The 26447-nt window shown below is 46.9% G+C and overlaps 1 protein-coding gene across 2 annotated transcripts in view; it reads right to left on the bottom strand.

Moving 5' to 3' along the window:
• The window catches only part of LOC310837007 (non-structural maintenance of chromosomes element 4 homolog A-like), a 29791-nt gene extending 3935 nt beyond the window's left edge, over positions 1 to 25856 (bottom strand). Inside the window, exon 1 of one of the 2 annotated variants that reach the window (XR_014560325.1) lies at positions 124 to 2174. Coding sequence is in view for 1 of the 2 variants with exons in the window: in XM_083723128.1 (XP_083579254.1) it covers positions 25329 to 25374 (46 nt within the window). In the remaining variant the exon portion in view is untranslated. Of the gene's footprint in view, positions 1 to 123; positions 2175 to 25328 lie in introns of those variants that run through there. The other variant, XM_083723128.1, reaches the window with a different exon arrangement.
• Between the last annotated feature and the right edge of the window lie 591 nt (positions 25857 to 26447).

Below are 26447 nucleotides of genomic sequence, written 5' to 3'. Positions count from 1 at the left end.
GCAGAAGAGCAGCGGGGTCCCTTTCCTGCCCTCTCCAAATGCACCTCTAGAACGCCCCGGGGCAGGATTTGAACGGGAGTCAGCCCGCGAGAGCCGAGGAGGGTCCCGCAGCCCACCGCTCACCTTTTTCTGCGCTCCGAATCACCGTCCGCAGGACCTGCTTCAATCTTAGCGCTCAGCAGCGGGACAGACCTGATCGGCGCTCCTTTGAGCCGCAGAAGCAAAGCCTATCGTGTCATTGGCCCAATCTGAGGATGGCTCCACCAATAGGCATTCAACAGGCAGCTTCGGGGATCACATTTCAAACACCTGCGGAAAACTTTCGGCACACTCCCGGCTTCTGCGGGCACTTAAGGATCCATCTTCCCAGGAGAGGGGCTTTCTGACTGCAATGCTTCGGATTGTGGGATATTCCACATATAACTGTTCCTGAATTGCAGGGGTCCTCGGCGACCCTTCCAACTCAGTGAAAAGTTTCTGTTGTAAATAGCGCAGTGCCTAGTTATGTATTATTGCTCCATATCATGAAGGGGTCTGAGTAAGGTTTTTTTATTGCTCTGGTTCCCTCCCCCGCCGCCCCCGCCCCTACATTTAAAGCCCGATCACAGTGCATGACTTCCCCCCCAAAGAGTCATGGGAACTGTAGTTTTACACCTCAAACAGCATGCAGGGAACTGGGCTGGGGCTGGGGAGAGGGAACACGGGTCAACATTGCCTACTTGGGTCACCCCCCCGTCTCTTGTCTAAATTGTGTCCTTCATCCTGCCAGGGGTGTGTGAGACCAAATGTGCGGATACAGAGTGCTTTCTGCTCTGAAATGTGCTCTGTACATGATGAGGACTATGGCAGTTAAACTCCACTTCCAAATGAGTAGCGTGGGAGACTCTCTGCAGACCAAGCTTTCCACAACCTCTAGAAAAGTCCAAGATGTAGATCCCAAAGCCCAACAGGTGGAACAACTGCATGCAGCCATCGGAGGAATGCGAACTATGGAGAAGGGACACCAAGGGTCAGCTAGTCCAAGCCCCTTCAATGCAGCAATCAATCAATCAATCAATCAATCAGTCAGTCAATTGTTCAATCATTTTATTTGCATGCCGCCTTTACAAAATTAAAATCATGCTCATAAACAATCATCAAAACATCAAAAAGTAACCAATCAAATACTTTCCACATACATAAATCATAACATCCAAAATAAAGCTACAAAAAATAACATCAACAAAAGGAACAACTCCCTCCCAACAAAACCACCTAAACAATGGCTCAGCTCCATAATCTCTGACTGATGGCCACCCACTCTCTGCTGAGAACCTCCACTGAGAGTCCACTACCTCCTGAAGGAGTCTGTTCCACTTTCAAACAGTTTTTGCCATCAGAAATTTATTCCTAATATTTGGTTGAAATATCATTTCTTATTATTTGCTTCTGTTGGCTTGGGTGCTCCCCTTAGTTTGGTCACTCTTCTGTGCACATGTTCAAGTTTGTCAATATTCTTCTTAAATTGTGGTGCCCAGATTGAGCCCAGGACTCTGCGTGGGGTCTGACTAAGGCAGAAGAGAGTGAACCTGCAACTTCCCTTGATCTGGACACTAGACTTCTCTTGATGCAGCCTAGAAAACCATTCACTTTTTTTGATGCTGTTTCACACTGTTGACTCGTGCTAAGCCTGTGGTCCACCAAAACCCCTAGATCCTTTTCACATGTACAACTTCAGAACCTGACATTTGTCCCTGTTGAAGTTCATTGTGTTAAGCACCTTGTTTCTCAAATAGGAATTCTGTTAATCTCCCCCCTGGTGCCACCTTCTCCATTTAGACCATTTAGACCACAATTTATCTGAGGGGTGATGTTCTCATTTTCTTCTTTCTTTATCTGAGGCACTGCCATGGAGTATTCAGGCTGCTTCCCCTTGCACCCTTTTCCCTTCACGCAGCATGAAAAAACAGTGATATAATCCAACCTTGGCATATTCTTCTGTGGGGCCATGAGCGAGGCCTTGTGTAGGTTTCTGTCTGCTGCTGTTTGTAGCTGTGATACAAACGAAACAACCCAACACTAGGAACATTCAGTTAGTTGCTTGTCTCAAGATGCTTACGAATGCAAGGCCATCATTTGTTTTTATTTGCTTAGTTTTATTTTTATTTTAAAATTATTGGTTTACAAAAGTACGTGCATTGATACTACTACCAGAAACAGGCCCCGACCCAGCGCCCGCGCAAGAGGTTATGAACCTGGAGCTGCTTCCTGACCGCCCCATTCAGGCACAAGAAGTTGCGCACCATTCCAAGAAAGATAGGGTCATCTCCCGGGTCCTGGACTGGGTGTGGAGGGGATGGCCCTGCAGCAGCCCCGGGCCAGAATTCGCCGGCTACACAACCCGCAAACATGAACTGTCGGCCAACAAGGGGTGCCAGCCCCTCCGCAAAAGGGTCCTCAAAGCCCTACACGAGACACACCCAGGGGTAGTGAGAATGAAGGCCCTTGCCAGGAGTTATGTGTGGTGGCCGGGGATCGACGGAGAGATAGAGGCCTGGGTCAAACACTGCCAGGCCTGCCAAGAATCCAGCCCAGATCCTCCAAGGGCCCCAGTCCAGTCCTGGGAGTCCGCCCGAGCACCATGGTCACACCTGCATGTGGACTTCGCTGGCCCCTTTCAGGGGAAAACATTGGCTGGCGGTCACACTGGTACCATCCACTTCCACATCCGCAACCATCCGGGTACTACGTAGGCTGTTTGCAACCCACAGGCTCCCTGACACTCTCGTCTCAGACAACGGGACTGCATTTACGTCAGGAGAATTCCAAAGCTTCACAGCGCAGAACGCCATCCGCCACATCCGTTCGGCGCCATTCCACGCTGCCACCAATGGCCAAGCAGAACGCATGGTGCGGACCACCAAGGACACCCTTCGCCGCATGACGCAAGGGGATTGGGAGTACCGCCATGCCACATTCCTTCTAGCACAGCACAGCACCCCCAGCACAATGACTGGCTGGAGCCCCACTGAACTACTAATGGGCCGGCGCCTTGCAATCAGACTGGACCGCCTTCACCCTGACAGAGCTCAGAATGAGGTAGTGGTGGGGGAAGGTAGGAGCCCCCAGACCTTCATGGCCCAGGACCCAGTGTACACAAAGAATTTTGAGGCAGGCCTGGCCAGTGGCGTAGCGTGGGGGGTGCAGGGGGGGCCGGCTGCACCCGGCGCAACATCTGAGGGTTAGGGTTACGGGGCGCAAATCCACGGGTTGGGGGGCGCAAATCCACGGGTTAGGGGGTGCAAATTACTTGCCTTGCCCCGGGTGCTGACAACCCACACTACGCCACTGGGCCTGGCATAGTCACCAGGGTGACTGCTCCCATGTCGTATGAGGTGCTAATGGGGGGGGGGGCAATGCTGGCGCCACCACTGCAACCAGCTATGGCAATGATTCCCAGGAGAAAACCGGGAGGAAGGCAGGACAGAGGGGTCCCAAGGGGACAGCTGAGCAGTGAGGCCCGTAGAAAGGCCTGTAAAGGGGCAACACATATGTAGGCGGCTGGTGTACCTTGAGGACTATGAATGCAACCTCCCAGGCTGGACTGGAACTTAGAGAGGAGGGGTGTTATGTACTGAGCTGAATCCTAGAACAATAGGATCCAGAATGCAGCAGTCTAATTGGTCTGCAGGAGCCACCCAATCCAGCTCCAGGTGGAAGTGAATCAGCATTTATATATATATATTTCCAGTGGAAGCCTCTTAAGCTAAATGTGGTGTCAGATCCAACAGAATACTCAGATCTTCTTGCCACATTAGCAAAAGTGCTCTTCGCCTCCTCCTCACTCTGGCCTTTGACACTTAATAATAATAAATTTTATTTATATCCCGCCCTCCCCAGCCGAAGCTGGGCTCAGGGCGGCTAACAACAATCAAAATAGTTCAACATTCTAAAAACATTCATTATAAAATTAAATCAAATTAAAATCAAATTAATGGCAACCATCAAACAAAATTCTGTGCAGATTGCCAGAGGAGGGGGTCAGGCTGCGCCCTGACCAAAGGCCTGGTGGAACAGCTCTGTCTTGCAGGCCCTGCGGAAAGATGTCAGGTCCCGCAGGGCCCTAGTCTCTTGTGACAGAGCGTTCCACCAGATTGGAGCCGCGGCCGAGAAAGCCCTGGCTCTAGTTGAGGCCAGCCTAACCTCTCTGTGGCCTGGGATCTTTAGGATGTTTTTATTTGCAGACCGTAAATTTATCTGTGGGACATACCAGGAGAGGCAGTCCCGTAGGTACGAGGGTCCTAGGCCGTATAGGGCTTTAAAGGTTAAAACCAGCACCTTAAACCTGATCCTGTACTCCACCGGGAGCCAGTGCAGCTGGTATAGTACCGGATGAATATGATCTCGTAGCGAAGACCCCATAAGGAGTCTCGCCGCGGTATTCTGCACCCGCTGGAGTTTCTGGGTCAGTCTCAAGGGCAGCCCCACGTAGAGCGAGTTACAATAATCCAGTCTGGAGGTGACCGTCGCGTGGATCACAGTGGCTAGGTCAGGGCGAGAGAGATAAGGAGCCAACTGCTTAGCTTGGCAGAGATGAAAAAATGCCGCCTTTGTTATAGCTGTAATCTGCGCCTCCATAGAGAGGGAGGTATCGAAGATTACACCCAAACTCTTAACGGATGGTGCTGGCACCAATTGCACCCCCGCAAGAGATGGGAGTTGCCCCCTCAATCCCATATCGCTCCGTCCCAGCCAGAGGACCTCTGTCTTCGAAGGATTTAACTTCAACCGGCTCCCACGTAACCATCCAGCCACAGCTTCCAGACATCTGGTCAGTGTATCTGGGGCCGAGTCAGGATGGCCGTCCATCAACAGATAGAGTTGGGTGTCATCGGCATACTGATGGCAACCCAGCCCAAAACTCCGGACAAGCTGGGCGAGGGGGCGCATAAAGATGTTAAAAAGCATCGGGAAGAGAATCGCACCCTGAGGCACTCCACACACCAAGGAGTGGCGTGATGACAATTCCCCCCCAAGCGCCACCCTCTGTCCCCGACCAGAGAGAAACGAGCGCAGCCATTGAAGGACTGTGCCCTGGATCCCCACGTCGGCAAGGCAGTGGTCCAGGAGTTCGTGATCGACCATGTTAAAGGCTGCTGACAGGTCTAGAAGAATCATCAGCCCCGACCCGCCTCGATCCAGCTGCCTGCGGAGATCATCTGTTAGGGCGACCAGAGCTGTCTCGGTCCCATGACCAGTGCGGAAGCCGGACTGGAATGGATCGAGAGCCGATGTTTCATCCAGAAACCTACCAAGCTGTTCAGCAACCGCTCTCTCAATCACCTTACCAGGAATGGAAGATTCGAAACCGGGCGGTAATTGGATAGATCTAAAGGATCTAATGATGTTTTCTTTAAGAGCGGACGCACCACTGCCTCCTTCAGTTCCCCTGGGAATATCTCAGTGCCAAGGGACAAATTGATGATATCACCCAGGGGGGCCCGCACCTCGTCTGGACACGCTCTAATCAGCCAAGATGGGCACGGGTCAAGAGGACAGGTGGTGGGCTTTCCAGCTTGGAGGAGTCTGTCCACATCGGCTGGGGATATCTGGTCAAAGTGGTCCAATACTGGACCCGAGGACAGTCGAGGGGCCTCCAGTTCCTTTATTGTATCCAAATTGGCAGGGAAGTCATGGTGGAGCAACAGGACCTTATCCGCAAAAAAGCTCGCAAATGCCTCACAGCTGTGTGTCGAATTGTTATTTAAATTTGGCTGTCCTTCAAGGGACGTTAAAGACCTAATTATACTAAATAATTGTGCCGGGCGAGAGCTAGCGGAGGCAATGGAGGCCGAGAAGTAGGACTTCTTAGCAGCCTTCACTGCCATCTCGTAGGTTTTCATAAAAACCCTATAAGATGTTCTTGAGGCTCCGTCACGGGCACCCCGCCATACTCGCTCTAGCCGTCTGAGGTCCCGCTTCATTTTCCGAAGCTCCTCGGTAAACCAGGGAGCCCCGTTTCTGCGGGGGTGCAGAGGGCGCCTAGGTGCGATCTCATCGATGGCTGCTAGGAGCTGGATATTCCAGTCCTCAACAAGCTCAGTCAATGAGTTGCCAGGGGGAGCAAGGTCCCGCAAGGCCTGACGGAATCTATCAGGGTCCATCAGCCTCTGCGGGTGAGCCCAAATTGGCTTGCCACCTAAGCAGGGTGGGGGTGGAAAATCAATCCTGGCTTTCAGAGCGTAGTGATCAGACCATGGCACCTTCATCGAAGGAGACATGATCACATCTATACCGGCGCCAAAGATCAAATCCAGCGTGTGGCCTGCTTGATGTGTGGGGCCCGAAACAAACTGGGAGAGCCCTAGTGTCACTTGAGGTGCGTATGTTTCAGGACCCACCTTATGTTTGTGGTTGTAAGCTGTTTTGAATTGTTTTTGATGTGTTTTAAAGCTGTAATTGCCCTAGGGCCTTAGGGTGAAGGGTGGATAATAAACAAAAAAAACCAACAAAAAAAGAAGTTATCCACACTTTATTTTCCTTCCCCTCACGTCCTGGAATGGGTAGAGGGAAAAGGCTTTGGAGAAAGGGTTTGTGCCATGTCAATTTTAAATCTGAAAGGAATGCAATGGGAGTTTGAACTTGGGTTTCCCTGCAGCCTAGATGTACACACCAAAAATTTAAAACACTTTTCACAGACACACAAAAAGAATCCTCAGAACTGTATAGTTTTACCCCACACAGAGCTACAACTCCCATCTCTTAAGAAACTACACTCCCCAATAGTCTTGGCCAGAGGGAGGGAGGCTCTAAATGTATGGCATGTTTATGGACCCCTGATTGAAACTCTTAATTTCTTTCCCACAGGAAATCATTTCTTTTATAAAAAAGATGCCTCTTCCTTCTGGGCTCTGCTGTCGGTTTTTACCCAGAAGCAAATGTAGGGTTTGTAATGATGATTGAATGCATTGTTTAAATTGGTGGCTACTTGTTATTATCCTGTTCTCTTGGTAAAGTTCAAGGGCAGCTAGATACTGCTGATGCAAGCTACTGCCTTGGAACGACGATTCCAGAAGTCCTCCAGTCTCTGGGACAGACCCATCAGCCTCTTCCTCCTCCTCCTCGGCTTCAATCCTGCCACCCCGTCGCCTCCCCTCCCCTGGCGCAGCAAGCCAGCCAGGCCAAAGGAGCTCCAGAGTCTTGTTTACATAGGATATACCAGGGCCAAAACTAGACTTTCTGTCACCCGGGTCAAAGACCCAGTTTGGCACACACACACAGACCCAATGTGTGTTTGCATACACACACACACACACACACACACACACACACACACATCATCTATTCGTAAGGGGCATAAAAAGTAGGAAATCTATCATTTGAATACAAAAAAATCCTAAGACGTATTATGGCTGTATGACCAAAGGGGAAATGGGTATCCCTTACAGTAAAAGCAAATTGTTTGTCAAAAGCAGAACTTTCATGTGCAGTAATTGTCTATCTGAAATCAGGTTTTGAATTAGATTTATTTAGTTACAGGGTCATTAAAAGACTGAATTTCCATAAGATCAGTCAAGACCCTCTGGTTTCCTTTTAAAATGATTCCTTTCCATATTATTTTTGTTTGATTACTGATTATCAGGAAATGATAATTTTGTAGTCATTTTAGATTCCATGTAAGGTGAAGAAATGCTTTTTGAGAGTCTAAAGTAGAAAGTGCCCTTTTGTTACAATCCTAATGCCCTGGACTCCCAGAGTTTGCCAGGGAACTGCCTCTGGCAGAAAAAATGCTCACACACCCCTTGCTTTCCTGTGTATGGATCATGTAAAGTGAATCAACCTTAGCTATTTAAACACTTTCAAAGTTCTGAAGGATCATAGAACTGTAGAATTGGAAGGTACCCCAAGGGTCATCTAGTCCAACCCACTGCAATGCAGGAAACTCAGCTAAAGTATCCATGACAGATGGCCATTCAAGCTCTGCTTAAAAACCTCCGGTTAAGGAGTGTCCACTACCTCCTGAAGGAGTCATTCCACTGTCAAACAGCTCTTGCCATCAGAACAGTCTTCCCAATGTTTAGTTGGAATCTCCTTTCTTGTAGCTTGAAGCCATTAGTTGAAGACCTACCCTCAAGAGCAGGAAAAAACAAGCTTGCTCCATCTTCCATGTGACAGCCCTTAAGGTATTTGAAGATGGCTATCATATCACCATTGACACAGGTGGTGCTGTGGTCTAAAGCCCAGTGCCTAGGGCTTGCCAATCAGAAGGTCGGCGATTTGAATCCCCGCGACGGGGTGAGCTCCCGTTGCTCGGTCCCAGCTTCTGCCAACCTAGCAGTCTGAAAGCACATCAAAGTGAAAGTAGATAAATAGGTGCCGCTCCGGCAGGAAGGTAAACGCCATTTTTGTGCGCTGCTCTGGTTCGCCAGAAGCGGCTTAGTCATGCTGGCCACACGACCCGGAAGCTGTATGCCGGCTCCCTCGGCCAGTAAAGCGAGATGAGCACCGCAACCCCAGAGTTGGTCATGACTGGACCTAATGGTCAGGGGCCCCTTTACCTTTACCTATCATATTGCCTCTCAGTCTCCTGTTTTTCAGGTTAAACATACCCAACTCCTTCAACCATTCATCATATGGCTTGGGTTCCAGGCCCTTGATCATCTTGGTTGCCCTCCTCTGCACATGTTCCATCTCATCAACATCCTTCTTAAATTGTGGTGCCCAGAACTGGACCCAGTATACCAGGTGTGGTCTGACAAAGGCATAATAGAGCAGGACTATGACTTCCGTTAGTCTGGACACTAGACCTCTGGTGATACAGCCTAGAATAGCATTAGATTCTTTTTTTTCTTTTTTTGCTGCTACATCACATTGTTGTTGTTTTATGTTTTTATTAAAGATTTATTAGTTTACAAAAATACTTGCATTATCTATTTTTTCAAGTTGTGCTTTCTACAGATCAGTTTCATTTGTTGTGAGACGTTAGTGTTGCATACAGTGTTAGGTTAGGAAGAAAAGCGGGGGGAAGAAGGGGGAGAGGGAATGGTGAGTGGGGTGGGGTCAGGTGGCAATGCTTCTATTCTTCCACATAGTGTATGTGTAGGATTTTGTGTCAGTGGATTGCTATGGTATTAGAGTCCTTATTGTTAGTCTTGCAATACTAACAATATGGCTCAGGAGTATATTTGTTTGTAAGACATTGGGCCAAATTTCATATTAATTACTACTGCTAATAGATATTTCCACTCTAAGCAATCAGAAGCTTTGAGGATGTCTAGGGACATACTGTATTTTTCGCTCTATAACACGCACCCGACCATAACACGCACGTAGTTTTTAGAGGAGGAAAACAAGAAAAAAAATATTCTAAACGAAACAGTGGATGTATGATTTTTGTGGTTCATGCTGTGGCCACAGACACGTGATTTGACAGTGAGTTTGGAGTAGCCCAATGCAAAAACCCTGAGGATCCATGTGGATCCATGCTTTGTAACCACGTTTTTGCACCACTGCGGCCCCAGGCAACAGTGGGTGCGTGAATTTTTTGGTGCAAGATGTAGCCATGGACATGCTATGTGATCTGATGGTGAATTTGGGGTGACCCAGTGCAAAAATCCTGAGGATCCATGTGGATCCGTGCTTTGTAACCACGTTTTAAGTGGGGAGGGAAGGAAAAGCACTCAAGGGACAAGGAGCACACATGGGGTGTGTGGAGAAGGATGCTGCTAATAATGCAGAAAAGGGGGATAAGGGGAGAAGGCTCCTCTCCTCTCCCGCTTTGCTCCTTTAAAGCAAGCAGGCTCTGCTTTTCTCCCTTCTCCCCGCTCATCCCCGGCTTAGTGAGCTGAAAAACTTTGCTGCTATGTAGTGAGCTGAGTGGGGAGGAGAGAGGGACAGAGAGCCTGCTTGCTTTAAAGAACCAACCGCACTCGTGTAAGTGGCTCCTCTCCTCTCCCGCTTTGCTCCTTTAAAGAAGCAGGCTCTCTGTCCCTCTCTCCTCTCCACTCAGCGGCTCTTCTCCCGCTTTGTTTCAAAGCGAGCCACGGAGGAGGGAAGGAAGGGCAACCATGGATCCTCTGCTCACGACTGCAGCAGGTCCCCCCGTCACCCGTAGGCATTCCCTCCATAACATGCACAGTCATTTCCCCTTACTTTCTAGGAGGAAAAAAGTGAGTGTTATGGTGCAAAAAATACGGTAATTGTCAGTGGGAGTTTAGTTGCCTTGCTGTGTTCAATCAGATTCAGTAGTTTCCTGATGGGGTCTGTTATACTGCAACCAGGGGTGAAGCCAGTCTGGTCTGGGGCTTTTATAGCACCCCTCTGCTGGCAGGGGATGGCCCACACAACGGCCGTCCTGCTGGGTTTGGACTGGGCTGTGCACTTCTACGCGGCCTCCCTGCCTCTCCCAGTCCCCTCCCACCTTTCTCTCTCAACAGCTGCAGCAGCAGTGGCCGTGACCCTGCATCATACTGTTGACTCATGTTAAGCTACATATATTTGTGCAGCGTTAGCCACCCAGTTTGGTGTCATCTGCAAATTTGATGAGCATCCCGTCAGTTCCATCATCCAAGTCGTTTATAAAGATGTTGAACAACAATGGGCCCAGGAGAGAACTCTGTGGCCCCCCACTTGTCACTTTTTTCCAGAAAGATGAGCAACTATTAATGAGTCCTCTTTGGGTTCGGTCCACCAACCAGCTACAAATCCACCTAACAGTTGCCTCGTTCAAGCCACATTTTACCAGCTTCCTCATGAGAATATCATGGGGGACTTTGTAAAAAGCCTTACTGAAATCAAGATACACTCTGTCCACAGCATTTCCTTGATCCAGTGCAATCAAATTGGTCTGGCATGACTTATTTTTGAGAAACCCATGCTGGGTCATAGTAATCGCAGCATCCTTTTCTAAATGCTCATAAACCAACTACTGAATTAGGTATCTGTTCTGGAGTGAAATGCTATTATTTCCTTGCATATAATATTTATTTCTTGGGGATGGGGAATATATGGTGAAGGCATGTTCCTGGGCTCTCCTCAGCACATACATATAAATATAGTAACAATAACTGTGAGAATGATTAGGCACATACCAGAGAGTAAGTCCCATTGAACTCAGTGGAACTTACTGCTGACTAAAAGTGCTTAGAATCATGGTATAAAATTGGAGTCTTTATCCAGTTACCTGGGTGTATATGGATTAGCTACAGCTTCCTTCAAAATTACAGGAATGGATAAATACAAAGTACTTCGTATGTCAGCATCACTTTTTTTTATTTGCTACAAGCATTCACATGGTATAAACATGTATGCTGTCCTCTCATCCAAACAGACCCCCCACAAAGATATTATAAGCCACATATTATAAGCAAGCAAAACTCCAAATAGCTTATTTTGTGAACTTGTCATTCAAATTGTTTAATCATGACAAAGACTCCTGTTTATAAGAAAAAAGGAGAGGGTGATGAGATCTGATCTCTTCATCACTTTTAACTGATCTCTGAGATGTGGAAGAGAGGGAAAAGGAAAATGGATATTTCCGGTGGTTGGGTCCCTTCCAACTCTGCAACTCTATGATTCTCTTTCCCAGCTTCCAGCCCCCCTGGTCCCTCCCTCTAGTCTAGAATTACCGGTACTTTTTCACACAGTTGCAAACCCACAGAAGATCCTATCTTCTGCTTCATGCAGCCTCTCTGGATTTTCCAACTCTCCCTCTCCCTGTGTCACCTTGTAAATGAGCTTTCTTCAGCTTCATTGGGAAAAAGCTCAAGGCTGCCTAACAACAAAGGGAAACAGTAAAGGGACGGTATCCGCAATATACAAAATACTACTCCAAAATCCCGCAAATCCCCTAGACGCAATAAAAAAACAATGGGAGAATGACATAGGCTATGAGATTAACCCCACTCAATGGACCAGAATGTGGTCTAAAGGTAAAAGGTAAAGGTACCCCTGCCCGTACGGGCCAGTCTTGACAGACTCTGGGGTTGTGCGCCCATCTCACTTAAGAGGCCAGGGGCCAGCGCTGTCTGGAGACACTTCCGGGTCACGTGGCCAGCGTGACATCGCTGCTCTGGAGAGCCAGAGCCGCACACGGAAACGCCGTTTACCTTCCCGCTGGTAAGCGGTCCCTATTTATCTACTTGCACCCGGAGGTGCTTTCGAACTGCTAGGTTGGCAGGCGCTGGGACCGAGCAGCGGGAGCGCACCCCGCCGCAGGGATTCAAACCGCCGACCTTTCGATTGGCAAGTCCTAAGCGCTGAGGCTTTAACCCACAGCGCCACCTGCGTCCCACAGTGGTCTAAACCCCCCTTTAAATCCATATCAACGAAAAGAAAAGAACTCACTCTGAAACTCACCTACAGGTGGTACCTAACACCAAGGAAACTAGCGCTAATACACCCAGGACCCTCACCAAAATGCTGGAGAGGGTGCACCTCCACAGGCACATACCTCCACATGTGGTGGGAGTGCCCCAAAATCCAACTATTCTGGACAACAGCCACATGAGAAATATGTAAAATAACTAAACAAGTATTAGACATCACCCCAGAATTGGCCTTACTAAACATCTTCCAAGACAACAATGCCCATTTACACCACAAAGAACTCATAACCCACCTACTTTCAGCAACCAGAAACATCATAGCCAGACACTGGAGAGACCTGTCAGGAGTAAGCATGGACCAATGGTACCAAATAGTATGGGAAACAGCCCTACTAGAAAAATTAACTAATAAACTGAAACTGACACGGGGACAAACAGAAGACGACGCCTTCACCCCGGTATGGCTCCCCTTTATCACATACACAGCCCAACAAGACAATGGCAAGAATCCACCAACAGCATACAAATCAATATGGCTAACCTGATCCAAAACACCCACCCACCTCACTCACACACGAAAACAAAGATCACCACAGCCAATCACAAACAAACAATCACACCCTAGGCCAACCCCAACCTCTCTCACCACCAAAGGAACACAAGTGAACAACACAAGCAACGCTGACACCAAACTATTATACATTAAGCATAATAGAAACACCGCTACCCGACCCCACCCCCATCCATCTCCCCTCCCTCCACCCCCTTTCTTTTTTCTTTCTTTTTTTTTTCTTCTCCCCCTAATGCCTCAACAAATGAAACGGATTTGTAAAAATGTTACATGGAAAAGAAATACGAGGCATTACACTTACCTCTGTAAAACAAGAAAATCCTTAATAATTTTTTTTTAAAAAAAAGGCTGCCATTCACTTTTTCATATTTCTCTACTACAACAACGAAGTCCTGTTTATACTGGGGACAAAATACCTGCCACAAATGAAGGAAATGGTAAAGCTGATGTAAGAAGCACTTTGTATTTATCCCTTCCTACAATCTTTAATAATAATAATAATAATAATAATAATAATAATAATAATTTTATTTATACCCTGCCCTCCCCAGCCAAGACCGGGCTCAGGGCAGCTAACAACCAATAATAAAAACAAGTTGATTAAAATACAATTTAAAAAAGATTAAAATACAACATTAAAACATTAGGATGCAGCCTCTTCTCAGGAGGAGAAAGCAAAAAGAAAGAGGAGGAGGGAATAAAACTGATTCTAAGCCAAAGGCCAGATGGAAGAACTCTGTCTTACAGGCCCTGTGGAAAGAAGTCAGATCCCACAGGGCCCTGGTCTCATGAGGAAGAGTGTTCCACCAGCCGGGGCCAGTGTTGAAAAGGCCCTGGCTCTGGTTGAGGCTAATCTGACTTCCTTAGGGCCTGGGACCACTAGGGTGTTGCTATTTATGGACCTTGAGGCTCTCCGTGGGGCATATCGGGAGAGGCGGTCCCGTAGCTACAAGGGTCCTAGGCCGCGAAAGGCTTTAAAGGTCAAAAGCAGCACCTTAAATCTGACCCTGTACTCCACCGGGAGCCAGTGCAGCTGGAAAAGCACTGGGTGAATATGCTCCCATGTCAGAGAGGAGCCTCGCTGCAGCATTCTGCACCCGCTGGAGTTTCTGAGACAGCTTCAGGGGCAGCCCCGCATAGAGCGAATTACAGTAGTCAAGCCTGGAGGTGACCGTCGCATGGATCACTGTGGCCAGGTCAGGGCGGGAAAGGTAAGGGACCAACTGCTTGATGCGGCGAAGGTGGAAAAATGTCACCTTGGCTGTTGCTGTAACTTGCGCCTCCATGGAAAGGGAGGCGTCAAGGATTACACCCAAACTCTTAACGGAAGGCAATGGCACTAATTGGGCCCCCGCAAGAGAAGGGAGTTGGTCCCTCATCCCCATGCCATCCCGACCCAGCCAGAGAACCTCTGTCTTTGAAGGATTTAGTTTCAATCGGCTCCCATGAAACCATCCAGCCACAGCTTCCAAGCATCTGGTCAGTGTGTTCGGGGCCGAGTCAGTGTGGCCATCCATCAGCAGATAGAGCTGAGTGTCATCAGCATATTGGTGACAGCCCAGTCCAAAGCTCCGGATAATCTGGGCAAGGGGGTGCATAAAGATGTTAAAAAGGATCGGGGAGATAATTGCGCCCTGCGGCACTCCACACACCAAGGAATAGCGCGAAGACATCTCCCTCCCTAGTGCCACCCTCTGTCCCTGACCAGAGATAAAAGAGCGCAGCCAGTTACAGGCTATGCCCTGTATCCCCATGTCTGCGAGGCGGTGGTCCAGAAGATCATGAGAAATCTAAGAGAATCAGCAGGGAAATGTAACTTTAAATTATTTAATTGCAAAGGTTCATCAGCCAACATTTGTTTAGGAAACCTGTGCGGGTGTTTATTCCTTTACTGTATGTAAGTTAAGCCTCATAGGACTGCTCAGAAGTAAGTCCCACTGAATGCCATGAAGCTTACTCCCAGGTAACTGGGTAAGGAGTGTGCGGTCTCACACTGCAATCCTAAGCATTTTTACTCAGAAGTAAGTCCCACTGAGTTCAATAGGACTTACTCCCTGGTATGTGCCTGTCATTCTCACAGGTTGGTTGGTTGGTTGGTTGGTTGGTTGGTTGGTTGGTTGGTTGGTTTCCCACCCTTTCCCTTGACAAGGCAACTTAGTCCACTGAGTCCAGCATCCTGTTCTTGCCTTCTCTGTGAATCCGCATCATTCAGGCACCTGGTATTTATTACTTCCTGCAGGTCTCACCAGAATGGCTTGCGAAGCTTGAGTTAGAAAAAAACACATTAACCCAGCAGAATGCCAGAATCACTTCTCCTCCCATTGACCCTGGATTTGCTGTGTTCTGCTAGTCTTGGATTTCCCCCTTCTGGTTTCATGCTAAAACTGCAATAAATGAAGTTTGGGGAGAAGGGAGAAAATAAATAACTGAGTGCATGCATCACAAGTGGCAGTTCAAGGCAAATTTACTTGTGTGAATATATGAGAGACCTGTGCAAACTAATTTACACAAACTTATGTATAAGCCACACTAAATGAAGACTTGATTCTGAATAGGATTGGCCTCCTGCATTTCTTCAATCCTGTACTCACTAGAAGTAAATCTGCAATCAATGCACATTTACTATGGAGTGAACAAAAATGTTTAAATCTACCTATTCCATCTTTTAAAATGGTTGTTTCTATTTATACACAAATAAACTGAAATACTAGTTCCTTAGGTTGTGACCCTAAACACAGAAGGGACCCAACCCTGTTGAACTCAATGAAACATACTTCTGGGTAAACACTCATAGATTTGTAAATGTGATTCCACACCTTGAGGAAACTGGGGTCTCTTTTTAAGTTTACTGTTTCCTAACTTGAGACAGGGGACACAGGTGGCGCTGTGGGGTTAAACCACAGAGCCTAGGACTTTGGCAGTTCGAATCCCTGTGACGGGGTGAGCTCCTGTTGCTGGGTCCCTGCTCCTGCCCACCTAGCAGTTCGAAAGCACGTCAAAGCGCAAGTCTATAAATAGGTACCACTCTGGCAGGAAGGTAAACGGTGTTTCCGTGCGCTGCTCTGGTTCGGCAGAAGTGGCTTAGTCATGCTGGCCACATGACCCGGAAGCTATATGCCGGCTCCCACGGCCAATAAAGCGAGATGAGCGCCACAACCCCAGAGTCGGTCACGACTGGACCTAATGGTCAGGGGTCCCTTTACCTTTACCTTTAACTTGAGACAACTTGGTCCAGTTAAGTCTATGTTTGCAAAGCTGGCTCTATTTGTTTGCAAACAGCACTGAAAATACTCGTTTTTTTCATTGCTCAAATCATGGCATTATTTCCCTACAGCTGTCATTAAGCCAAAGGAGCTCTATCTCACTGCCCCATAGCCAGTTTGATTGTTAGTTTCTCTCCTAACTTTGGAGGCACATAGGTACAGCTCTGCTAGCTGCTATTTGGAAAAGCACATGAATCTGACCATTGAAGAGTTTGTGAGTAAACTATGTTTAACTTACCAAATGTGGTCTCTTTCTATGCTAAGGGAAATGGGAAGCTTTGGAAATAACTTAGAAGGGAATATTTTAAATGCCTAACGGCCTATATTTTCATGCTTTACTTTTCTGCATGTTTTGTGATTTTAAATTTTAGCTGTGGCTCTCTCATCAAAGAGTACTTGTCCCAAACTTGGATCTAGGCATACACAAAATTCTCCTTTCATTCTTCAACCAAATTACCAAAACCGAGCACAATTATGTGCACACTTACCTGGAAGCCCCATTTAATTTATTGGGAATTATTTCTCAGCTGATGCATTGCAGATGTTCTTAAAATACTGCATTTGCCAATTCCATTACTTACAGGTTTCTGCCTGCCATTTACTACATTTGTTTCACCTTCCCCCATGGATCTTATGGAAGCAGCAGACTTTTAAAGGAAAGAGAAAGCCCCTCCCTCACCCAAAAAGCTATAGGCTCCCTACCCCAGCATCCCACAGCAATTAGGGGTGGGAACACTCACCCTTTTATTCACCGCCTCCCAGGGGCAACAGCAGGGAGTGCATAGGAAAGCCGGCAAAGCATGGGCCTAGCCAGGATTTTTGTTGAGTGGGGGGAACAGGCTTTTGTTGGGGGGGGAGAACCTCAAATTTGTATTGATTTTGGCTGAGAGTGGCCTGCCCCCCCCCCGTTATGCCCATGCTGCAAAGCCTGCCCCACACTCATCTTTCCAACCTCACACATCAGAGGACGTTGAAAGGATCAGCAAGAGGTGGCTTAGCCCTTCGCCTCTCCACAGTCCCCTGCAGATCTAAAAGCCAAGTGGCCACCATTTCTGGGCCCTTTCCTCCTTCTGCTCCTCATGCCAATCAGTGGCAACAGAGGTGGATTCCATGGCCAGGCGCAGAGAAGGAAGGAGGTCAGTAGTGGTGCGAGCTGGGCATTTGTATCCAGTGGACAGGGGTTTAAAGCGCTTGCTGACTGGCCTGGGATATCCTCCTCCTCCATCTCTGGCACTGCTGTGATGGCCCAGCAGCTCTGAGAACCCAGTTGGTCACTATGCTGTAGTTTGCAGCAGCACCTGTCAGTGACCACATGAACTGCACCATGATGACATCCTTACAATTTTATCATATAGCAAGTGCTATTTTTCTTGAACACGAGGTGCCAGAACAGCGGAACTCACCATGAATACCTCTCTTCTTCTCTTATATTTGCAATGGCGCCCACCTGAAAGGTGCCAGAACTGAGTTCTAGCAAATTCTGGCTGAAAAAAAGCCCTGCATATACATATAAGATTATTTCATTTTTGGGTTACAGGAATGGTTGGGGATGCTGCATAGCACAGGGCCAGTGAGTCCTCATCCACCCACCATCTTAATTTGCTGAAACCTAGATATGAATATGCTAATTTCCTGTGAATTTCCTGTGTCCTTTTACATACCTAGGAATGCCCTGGACTGGGACATGCTTGGCAGCTTCCCAAGGGCGATTAGTGTTGAATTATGATTATTATTATTAGTAGTAGTAGCAGTAGTAGTCTTTTTATTATTGTTTCCATCTATAGACCACTTACTCTCCAGAAAGCTTGAAGAATTTCACAGTAAATAAAAGTATATAACTCTCTAAGCAGTGAACCCAAACATTTATTAAACAATATAAAATCAAAATATACAATACATTTATTTCTCAAATTCACATGCCACCACAAGGTGGGTTACAACATATAACACAATAAACCCTCTCTAATATCACATAACATGTTGTTGTTGTTGTTGTTTAGTCGTTTAGTCGTGTCCGACTCTTCGTGACCCCATGGACCAGAGCACGCCAGGCACCTCTGTCCTCCACTGCCTCCCGCAGTTTGCTCAAACTCATGCTGGTAACCTCGAAAACACTATCCAACCATCTCGTCCTCTGCCGTCCCCTTCTCCTTGTGCCCTCCATCTTTCCCAACATCAGGGTCTTCTCCAGGGAGTCTTCTCTTCTCATGAGGTGGCCAAAGTACTGGAGCCTCAGCTTCACAATCTGTCCTTCCAGTGAGCACTCAGGGTTGATTTCCTTCAGTATGGAGAGGTTTGATCTTCTTGCAGTCCATGGGACTCTCAAGAGTCTCCTCCAGCACCATAATTCAAAAGCATCAATTCTTCGGCGATCAGCCTTCTTTATGGTCCAGCTCTCACTTCCATACATCACTACTGGGAAAACCATAGCTTTAACTATACGAACCTTTGTTGGCAAGGTGATGTCTCTACTTCTCAAGATGCTGTCTAGGCCTGTCATTGCCCTTCTCCCAAGAAGCAGGCGTCTTTTAATTTCGTGGCTGCTGTCACCATCTGCAGTGATCATTGAGCCCAAGAAAGTAAAATCTCTCACTACCTCCATTTCTTCCCCTTCTATTTGCCAGGAGGTGATGGGACCAGTGGCCATGATCTTCGTTTTTTTGATGTTGAGCTTCAGACCATATTTTGTGCTCTCCTCTTTCACCCTCATTAAAAGGTTCTTTAATTCCTCCTCACTTTCTGCCATCAAGGTTGTGTCATCTGCATATCTGAGGTTGTTGATATTTCTTCCGGCAATCTTAATTCCGGCTAGGGATTCATCCAGCCCAGCCTTTCGCATGATGAATTCTGCATATAAGTTAAATAAGCAGGGAGACAAAATACAGCCTTGTCGTACTCCTTTCCCAATTTTGAACCAATCAGTTGTTCCATATCCAGTTCTAACTGTAGCTTCTTGTCCCACATAGAGATTTCTCAGGAGACAGATGAGGTGATCTGGCACTCCCATTTCTTTAAGAACTTGCCATAGTTTGCCGTGGTCGACACAGTCAAAAGCTTTTGCATAGTCAATGAAGCAGAAGTAGATGTCTTTCTGGAACTCTCTAGCTTTCTCCATAATCCAGCGCATGTTTGCAATTTGGTCTCTGGTTCCTCTGCCTCTTCTAAATCCAGCTTGCACTTCTGGGAGTTCTCGGTCCACATACTGCTTGAGCCTTCCTTGTAGAATTTTAAGCATAACCTTGCTAGCGTGTGAAATGAGTGCAATTGTGCGGTAGTTGGAGCATTCTTTGGCACTGCCCTTCTTTGGGATTGGGATGTAGACTGATCTTCTCCAATCCTCTGGCCACTGCTGAGTTTTCCAAACTTGCTGGCATATTGAGTGTAGCACCTTAACAGCATCATCTTTTAAAATTTTAAATAGTTCAGCTGGAATGCCATCACTTCCACTGGCCTTGTTATTTGCAGTGCTTTCTAAGGCCCATTTGACTTCACTTTCCAGGATGTCTGGCTCAAGGTCAGCAACCACACTACCTGGGGTATACGAGACATCCATTTCTTTCTGGTATAATTCCTCTGTGTATTCTTGCCACCTCTTCTTGATGTCTTCTGCTTCTGTTAGGTCCTTTCCACTTTTGTCCTTTATTGTGGAAATCTTTGTACGAAATGTTCCTTTCATATCTCCAATTTTCTTGAACAGATCTCTGGTTCTTCCCATTCTATTGCTTTCCTCTATTTCTTTGCATTGCTCATTTAAGAAGGTCTTCTTGTCTCTCCTTGCTATTCTTTGGAAATCTGCATTCACATAACATAATATGCACCAAATACAAAAAAGTTATGCAAACACAATTATAAGCAATACATACTATTATATAATATGTATGAGTGCGCGATACATAGTAAATACATACTAAAAAGTCATTTCACATTTTATATAATGTCATCTCTGCAGCAAATATAAGACAAAAAAGTACTGTATCTAACAACAAAAAACCCCTGAAAAGGGGGGGGGGGGCCGGAATCAGCAGCAGTGTTATCTGAAGGTCAGAGACACAGTGGGAGAAGAGGGGCAGAGGCTCCAGGGCTCACCTCCAGGCTCCCAAAATTGTGGGCTCTCTTCACCTAGGCTTTTCTTGTTTAATATTGTTAATTTGATCACAGCCAGAACTGTATTTTGAATATCATTCCTTTATTATATTTTTATCATTTATTTGCTGCATTTAGTTTCTGTATATCCCTTTGATTTCTGGATGTTTAGTGGTCTATTTTTTTTTAAAGATAATATTTATTCAGAACTTCATAAAAACACATTTAAAAAGAAAAAAACACAAAAAGAAAAAAAGAAAAAAGTACAAATCTCAAATTACATCTTTTCAATTACTTATTTCTTGGACCTCCTCACACCTCCCTTTTTGCATTCCACTTTAATTTGTTATTCCAGCAACTTCTTCCCATATTTTTCAATTTTAATTTAAGTAATTTAACTTAACTAAGATTTAAAAATCTTTTTGATTAAATCCACATATCCTTTCAATCTTTTACACATAAAATACCTTAAAATTTCAAAGTTTAAACCATATTTGTACATTACTCCTTAAATCCTTTCTACTAAAGCCAATTGGTTCCTTTTCAGCATGTTCCTAATATTCTATTAATGTTGTAGAAATTCCAAAGAATAATTTCCCCCCCCTTATTATAAACTTTTCTAGTCCAACGTCCCTTTTTCCTGGTCACGGGTTATGTCAGTCCCTTCAACCCACTACATCCAGTCCATCAATCTGGTGATCTTATGTCCGAGGCCCTTAGGTCTCTTCTATGCCCCTTCTGCATATTTTCTTGTTCTTGTTTGTATTTATACCATTCTTTGTCTTTTGTTGGTTTCTTTCGTGGTATCTTGTCATCGACTTTATCCAAAGAGTAGTTGTCAACCTGCTTCCTAGCCCCACCAGAGATAAGAGCTTCCTTGCCTCCAGTCACTTCCAGATAAACTCCAAGCTCCATCTTCCACTGCAACAACTTTAGTTCCTGTGGGACTTTGGGTCTCTCCGTTTGTGTTGTTTGGGTTGTAATCCCAACCTCTTCCATCTTCTTCTGCCCTTGGACTTGCCTTGTCAAACCAGATTTATGAGTTGGTCGCTGTATAACTTCTTTATCCTTATTTCTTGTTGAATCATATTTGCTGATTACAGCAGCCATCAAATCCAGCTTTTAATTCTTCACATTCATTTTCTCACACAGCTCCTCCAGCATAACACTTATCTTGCCAAGGGCAGGCACCAAAACTTCCTTCCAAGTCATTTCTGTTCAAGGTTAAACGTCTGGTCCCACGGTCACAATGAAACAGATGTAAGTTCTCAAGTAGACTGCAACAACAAACTGACAGGCTCCCTCTAGGGGACACAGTTTCTATTTGTATCCGTCTTAAAAATGTATCCAACAAAGAAGATTACTTTCAATTTCTAATACTTTGTTTCCTCAAAATGCAGAAAAGCAGAAAGCGGCGTTGAAGTTGATTTGTTTCTCCTTTTTTTTTGCTATCTGTCAAAAACGCTCCCCTTTCAATCAATGGACGTCTCAATTTAATTTCTGTCCTGACACCCCATTCCCCAGGTTTGGGACGATGGAAGCTTAATTTACTTAACTCTCCTCCTGCAGGATTCAACAGTCAGATCCCCCCCCCCTTTCTCCTGCTTCCCAGGGGGGTTTGTTAGTTATGGATGCAAGAAATTTCCAACTTTTAAACGATTTCCAGGCTATTAGGTTGTAAGGTCTTTGCTTCAGTCTGTTTACAAAAAGCGGAAGGCGGACTTCCTGTTTAAACCTTCCCACTCGTTGCCTAATTCACAAATTTAGCAGGTTTTTTTTATCCAATTTTCCGTTTTTTACTCACGGGTACTTGTTTTAGAGTCCAATTGTCATCAGGAAAAAGTCAGCGCTCTCCGGCGATGGCTGTGCGGCTTCCCTCCGTGAAAGTAGCAATCGGTTCGCAGCACCGCGCTGCTCACCCCACTTCACTTCGGCGCCCCGAAAAGGGGGTTTCCTCGTGAGTAGGGGAGGCGCTCTTGGTGCTCAGCCGAACCCCACGTTCCCAGGCTTCTCCACCTGGGATTTCTAGCGGGTCCCCATCTTCGCCGCGACAGGAGGACCCAGTTTCCACGGAGCCCATTCCTCCGGTCAGAGGAACTCCGCCATTCGCCGATGGCGCTGACCCGGAAGTGGTGGTCTAAAACTCATAAGAAATGTTTTGTTGCTCAATTGTAAAAATAATAATAATAATAATAATCCTGTGAAATAAATTGAAAGAAATAGGCTTTGTTTCAGGAAGAGATGAACTATTTGATGCAATGTAGGATTCCCCCATACTTCTGAGTGGCATAGGTAAAGGTAAAGGGACCCCTGACCATTGAGTCCAGTCGTGACCGACTCTGGGGTTGCGGCGCTCATCTTGCTTTACTGGCCGAGGGAGCCAGGGTACAGCTTCCGGGTCATGTGGCCAGCATGACTAAGCTGCTTCTAGCGAACCAGAGCAGCACACGGAAACGCCATTTACCTTCCCGCTGGAGCGGTACCTATTTATCTACTTTCACGTTGATGTGCTTTCAAACTGCTGGGTTGGCAGGAGCAGGGACCGAGCAACGGGAGCTCACCCCATCGCGGGGATTCGAACTTCCAACCTTCTGATCGGCAAGTCCTAGGCTCTGTGGTTTAACCCACAGCGCCACCTTCGTCCCTTTCTGAGTGGCATACACACATATAAATACATGCTTTTAATTCAAATAAGAACTGAAATCCTGTTCCCACGACAGAGTGCAAAACATAACATTTTATTACTGTTTGTCTACCCTCCTTAAGTCAGATCAATTACTCCTCCTCGCACCTCTGATGGAATCTAAATTCAGTGAACCCTACACAAAGGCTAACCCCAAAAGGCAATGCACTCCAATAGAGCGCATAAAATTAAATCAAGGACAACGCAACCCTCCTACCACAGAAGTAAAGGCATATAAAACCTTCTCTTCTTACCCCGGGCCCCTGCATCACCAGACATGGAGGCTTTCTGCCTAGAATGGTTCTCTTCTTGTCAGCCTTGATTTGCCATTTGTAAAATGGGAACAACAGTGACCTCAGTTCACAGAGTTATATATTTACTTATTTCTTAAAAAGTTTCCACTGCTTGGCTGTAGAAACAAAACAAAACAAAGCTCAAATCAGCTTTCAATAAGAAAAAACAACAACAATACAGTAATTTTAGATTTTTTAAAAGATAAAATAGCAGTAGACTAAATATAGACTTAAACTCACATCAACTTTGTAACTAAAATGTTTTATCAGATACTGTAAAGCATATGGTGACTGCGCCTACCTGATCTCAAGAGGCAGGGAGTTCCACAGTGTAGGTGCTGCCACACTAAAAGGCTGAATTCTTATAAATGTAGAATGGGTACTTTGTGGCACCTGTAACTCTGCCAGTTAAAATACAATTGCAAATTAAAAATCCCAGGCCACAAGCATGCTTGCTGCTTACTGAGCAGAAGCAGTGATGAATTAACATGCAAATAAAAAATGGAATTGCCTTCCACCCTCCAGTGCGGATCTGACCCTGCAAAGCAGGAACCAGTCAATCCCAGTAAAGTACAGGTAACTGCATTCCCCTCTCCACCCCACCAGGGGGCAACTCCACAGTGCAGAGCCTGACTACTCTCAGCTGAATGTGTGGATGTTGCTCAGCCTTTCTCTCCAGAGTTGGTGGAGATCAGGTGGGGGAAGGGACAGGGAAAGTGACAGGGCGCAACAGACAGGACCCCAAAAAACCAAATACCTTTCTTAATTACCTGGTACCCCTTAATTGTTCCTATTAATAAACAAGATGATAGCTTGCATCCTCTGATTTCGCAAAAGGCCCTTGTCTTCCAAGCATTTCTGACCACTGGTTTGACAACAACATAACCTATGTCTGCTCTGTTTTACCTCACATTGCACTGGATTCTAAGAGCTGGGTGTCCTATCTGTACCAAGTGTTAAAATAGTAGTAATTAATTAAGTTTGAAAGAAATGAAATGTGTTTCAGTTTACTCTGGGCACCATGGAAGCTTCATCTTTGACTGCCCATCATGACCCACACATGCAACAATTTGATGGGGCAGTCCAGGAACAACTAGACACCCTGCAGGAGCAGGTTGTGACTCCTGCAATGCATGTCACTTCTTGCATCCATGATTCTCAGCCAAGCAAAAATGTATCTTTGCACAGGGCACCATGTCCCTCCTGCCACGTAGCTGACAGCCAGGGGGTCTCAGATCGAAGTTGCTCCAAATGCACAATATCTCTGACAGCAGGAAGGGGGAGCAGCGAGATGTTGGTGAGCTCCCAGCTCCCCTCATCCCTGGCCACTGGTCCTGCTGGCTGCTAGGAGCCCAACATCTGGAAGACCACAGGATTTCCCTTCTCTGAGTCACCTTCCTCTTCCATTCAGTCCTGGCTTTTATCCCTTGCCCCTGCCACCATATGGCACATCCAGCACACATCTATAGCACATGATTTCCCCCAGAGAACATGGTGGACTGTAGTTTGGTAAGGGTGTGGGAACTGTAGCTTTGTGGGATGAACTACAGTTTCCAGGACTATTTGGGTAAAGTCACGCACTTTGAATGTTATTTCAATGTTTGGTGCAACACATACACCATACAACCAGAGCAAAAAAAAATATGTTTTGTGTGTTGGATGTGATTTAAATGGATGGCACACATCTGCCCCAGAGGCAGAAAAGAGAAAGGTAGCATTAACACTCAATCAGGACTGCTCTCCACTTTGGACCCACAAGACACAGGCCCTTTGCTCTCTCCCGGGACTCCCCCAGCAAAGGAGTGGTCCATTCTGTGCAGAAGGAAGGAATAAAATATCAGAGATTCCCACCAGCTCCCTCTCCCGAAAGCTGCCCTCCAGAGCAGAACACCCCCTGGCCAGAATGATTCAACCCAAGAGAGCCTTTGGTCAGCCTTCCTGCATGCCCTGCCACGCACATAATCGCCTTGTTTTTATTAACTTTTATTTATACAGTACAGTGCTGTCAATGCACAAGGCTCCGCACTCATTTAAAATAAGCCACACAGTAAAAAGGGCTTTGGTCTGAAGGGCTAAGCTCACAAGTCCTGACATCTTAAAATGAAAACGGAACATCCGGACTCAACTTACCCTTCCCTGAGACAAGAACGCGATGCAATTCACCCCCACTTCGCATTTTTCGGGGGGGGAATAACCCCCCACACACATTTATTGGGATGGTTGAGGTGAGTGTGTGCTATTTTAACGTTTTCCTCTTCAAAAACAACCGCACTGAGTATCGCAGGTGCGCGCGCAGAACTGCCTCCACGGCTCCATAATGCAATGGAAGAAGAAGGAGAATAAGAGAATGACAGCATCTGTTGCATAAACTCAGCCTTTCGCGTCCCCAATAAATGAGAAGCTATTACCTCTCCAAGGGCGCAGCAAGGCGAAGAGGTTCGGGCAGTGCCCCCGAGAGCCCCTCCCTCCCTCGCTCTCACGCGCCCCCCACCCCAGTCCGTTCATCCGTCCGAATAAAAAAACACAAGAGCAGCCTCCGCGCGAAACTTCCCACGCGCCCTGACTTGCGCGCGCCAAGAGCAAGGAGCTCCGCAAGGCTCCACGGGCGCAGGGAGATGGGGAGGGAGAGAGGGCGCCCCCCGCCCAGCTCAGCTCAGCTCAGCCAAGCCCGGCCTCGCCCTGGTCGATGCCCCCCCCCCCCAAGCTCTGGGCGGTGCCTGCTCCCCGTCTCCCCCCGCTCCCAGCAGCCTTTGCACTCTCGCTACAATGAAATTTGCAAAGTTTTTTCGGTTTCGGCGCCATTTTCGAGTGGACTCGGAGGTGAGGAGGGAGGGCGGGGAAAAGGAGGGCGCCTGAGGCAGGGGGGGCAAGCGGGGGGCGCCCCAAAAATCACCAAAAAATCCCTAAAAATCCCCTGTGGGCGGGGAGGCCCCGTGGAGGCCGGCGGAGGGCCGGGAAAGGACCGGACGGACCGGGAGAAGAGGAGGCGTCGCGGGGGAGGAGGAGAAGGGGGGCGCACCGGCCACTGCCCCCCAGCATAATTTCTCCTTCACCCACCAGTGGGATAATTTTTTAAAACAAATGATGTATCATTAAAATAGTACCCTCCCCCCCCCCTGTGGGAAAACTTTTAAATTTGGGACCCCGGAGAGGGCAATTGGTTAAGGTAGGTTCCCTTTCCAAATTTATTTTTAAGGGAGGGGGGAGGGAAAAGTGGGGAGGGGGCAAAAATAACAGAAAGTAGCACGG

This window comes from Podarcis gaigeae (assembly GCF_964106915.1).
Source record: "Podarcis gaigeae genome assembly, chromosome: Z".
NCBI lineage: Eukaryota > Metazoa > Chordata > Lepidosauria > Squamata > Lacertidae > Podarcis > Podarcis gaigeae.
Note: the sequence above shows the minus strand (reverse complement) of the source record. Positions and strands in the feature narration are given on the sequence as shown.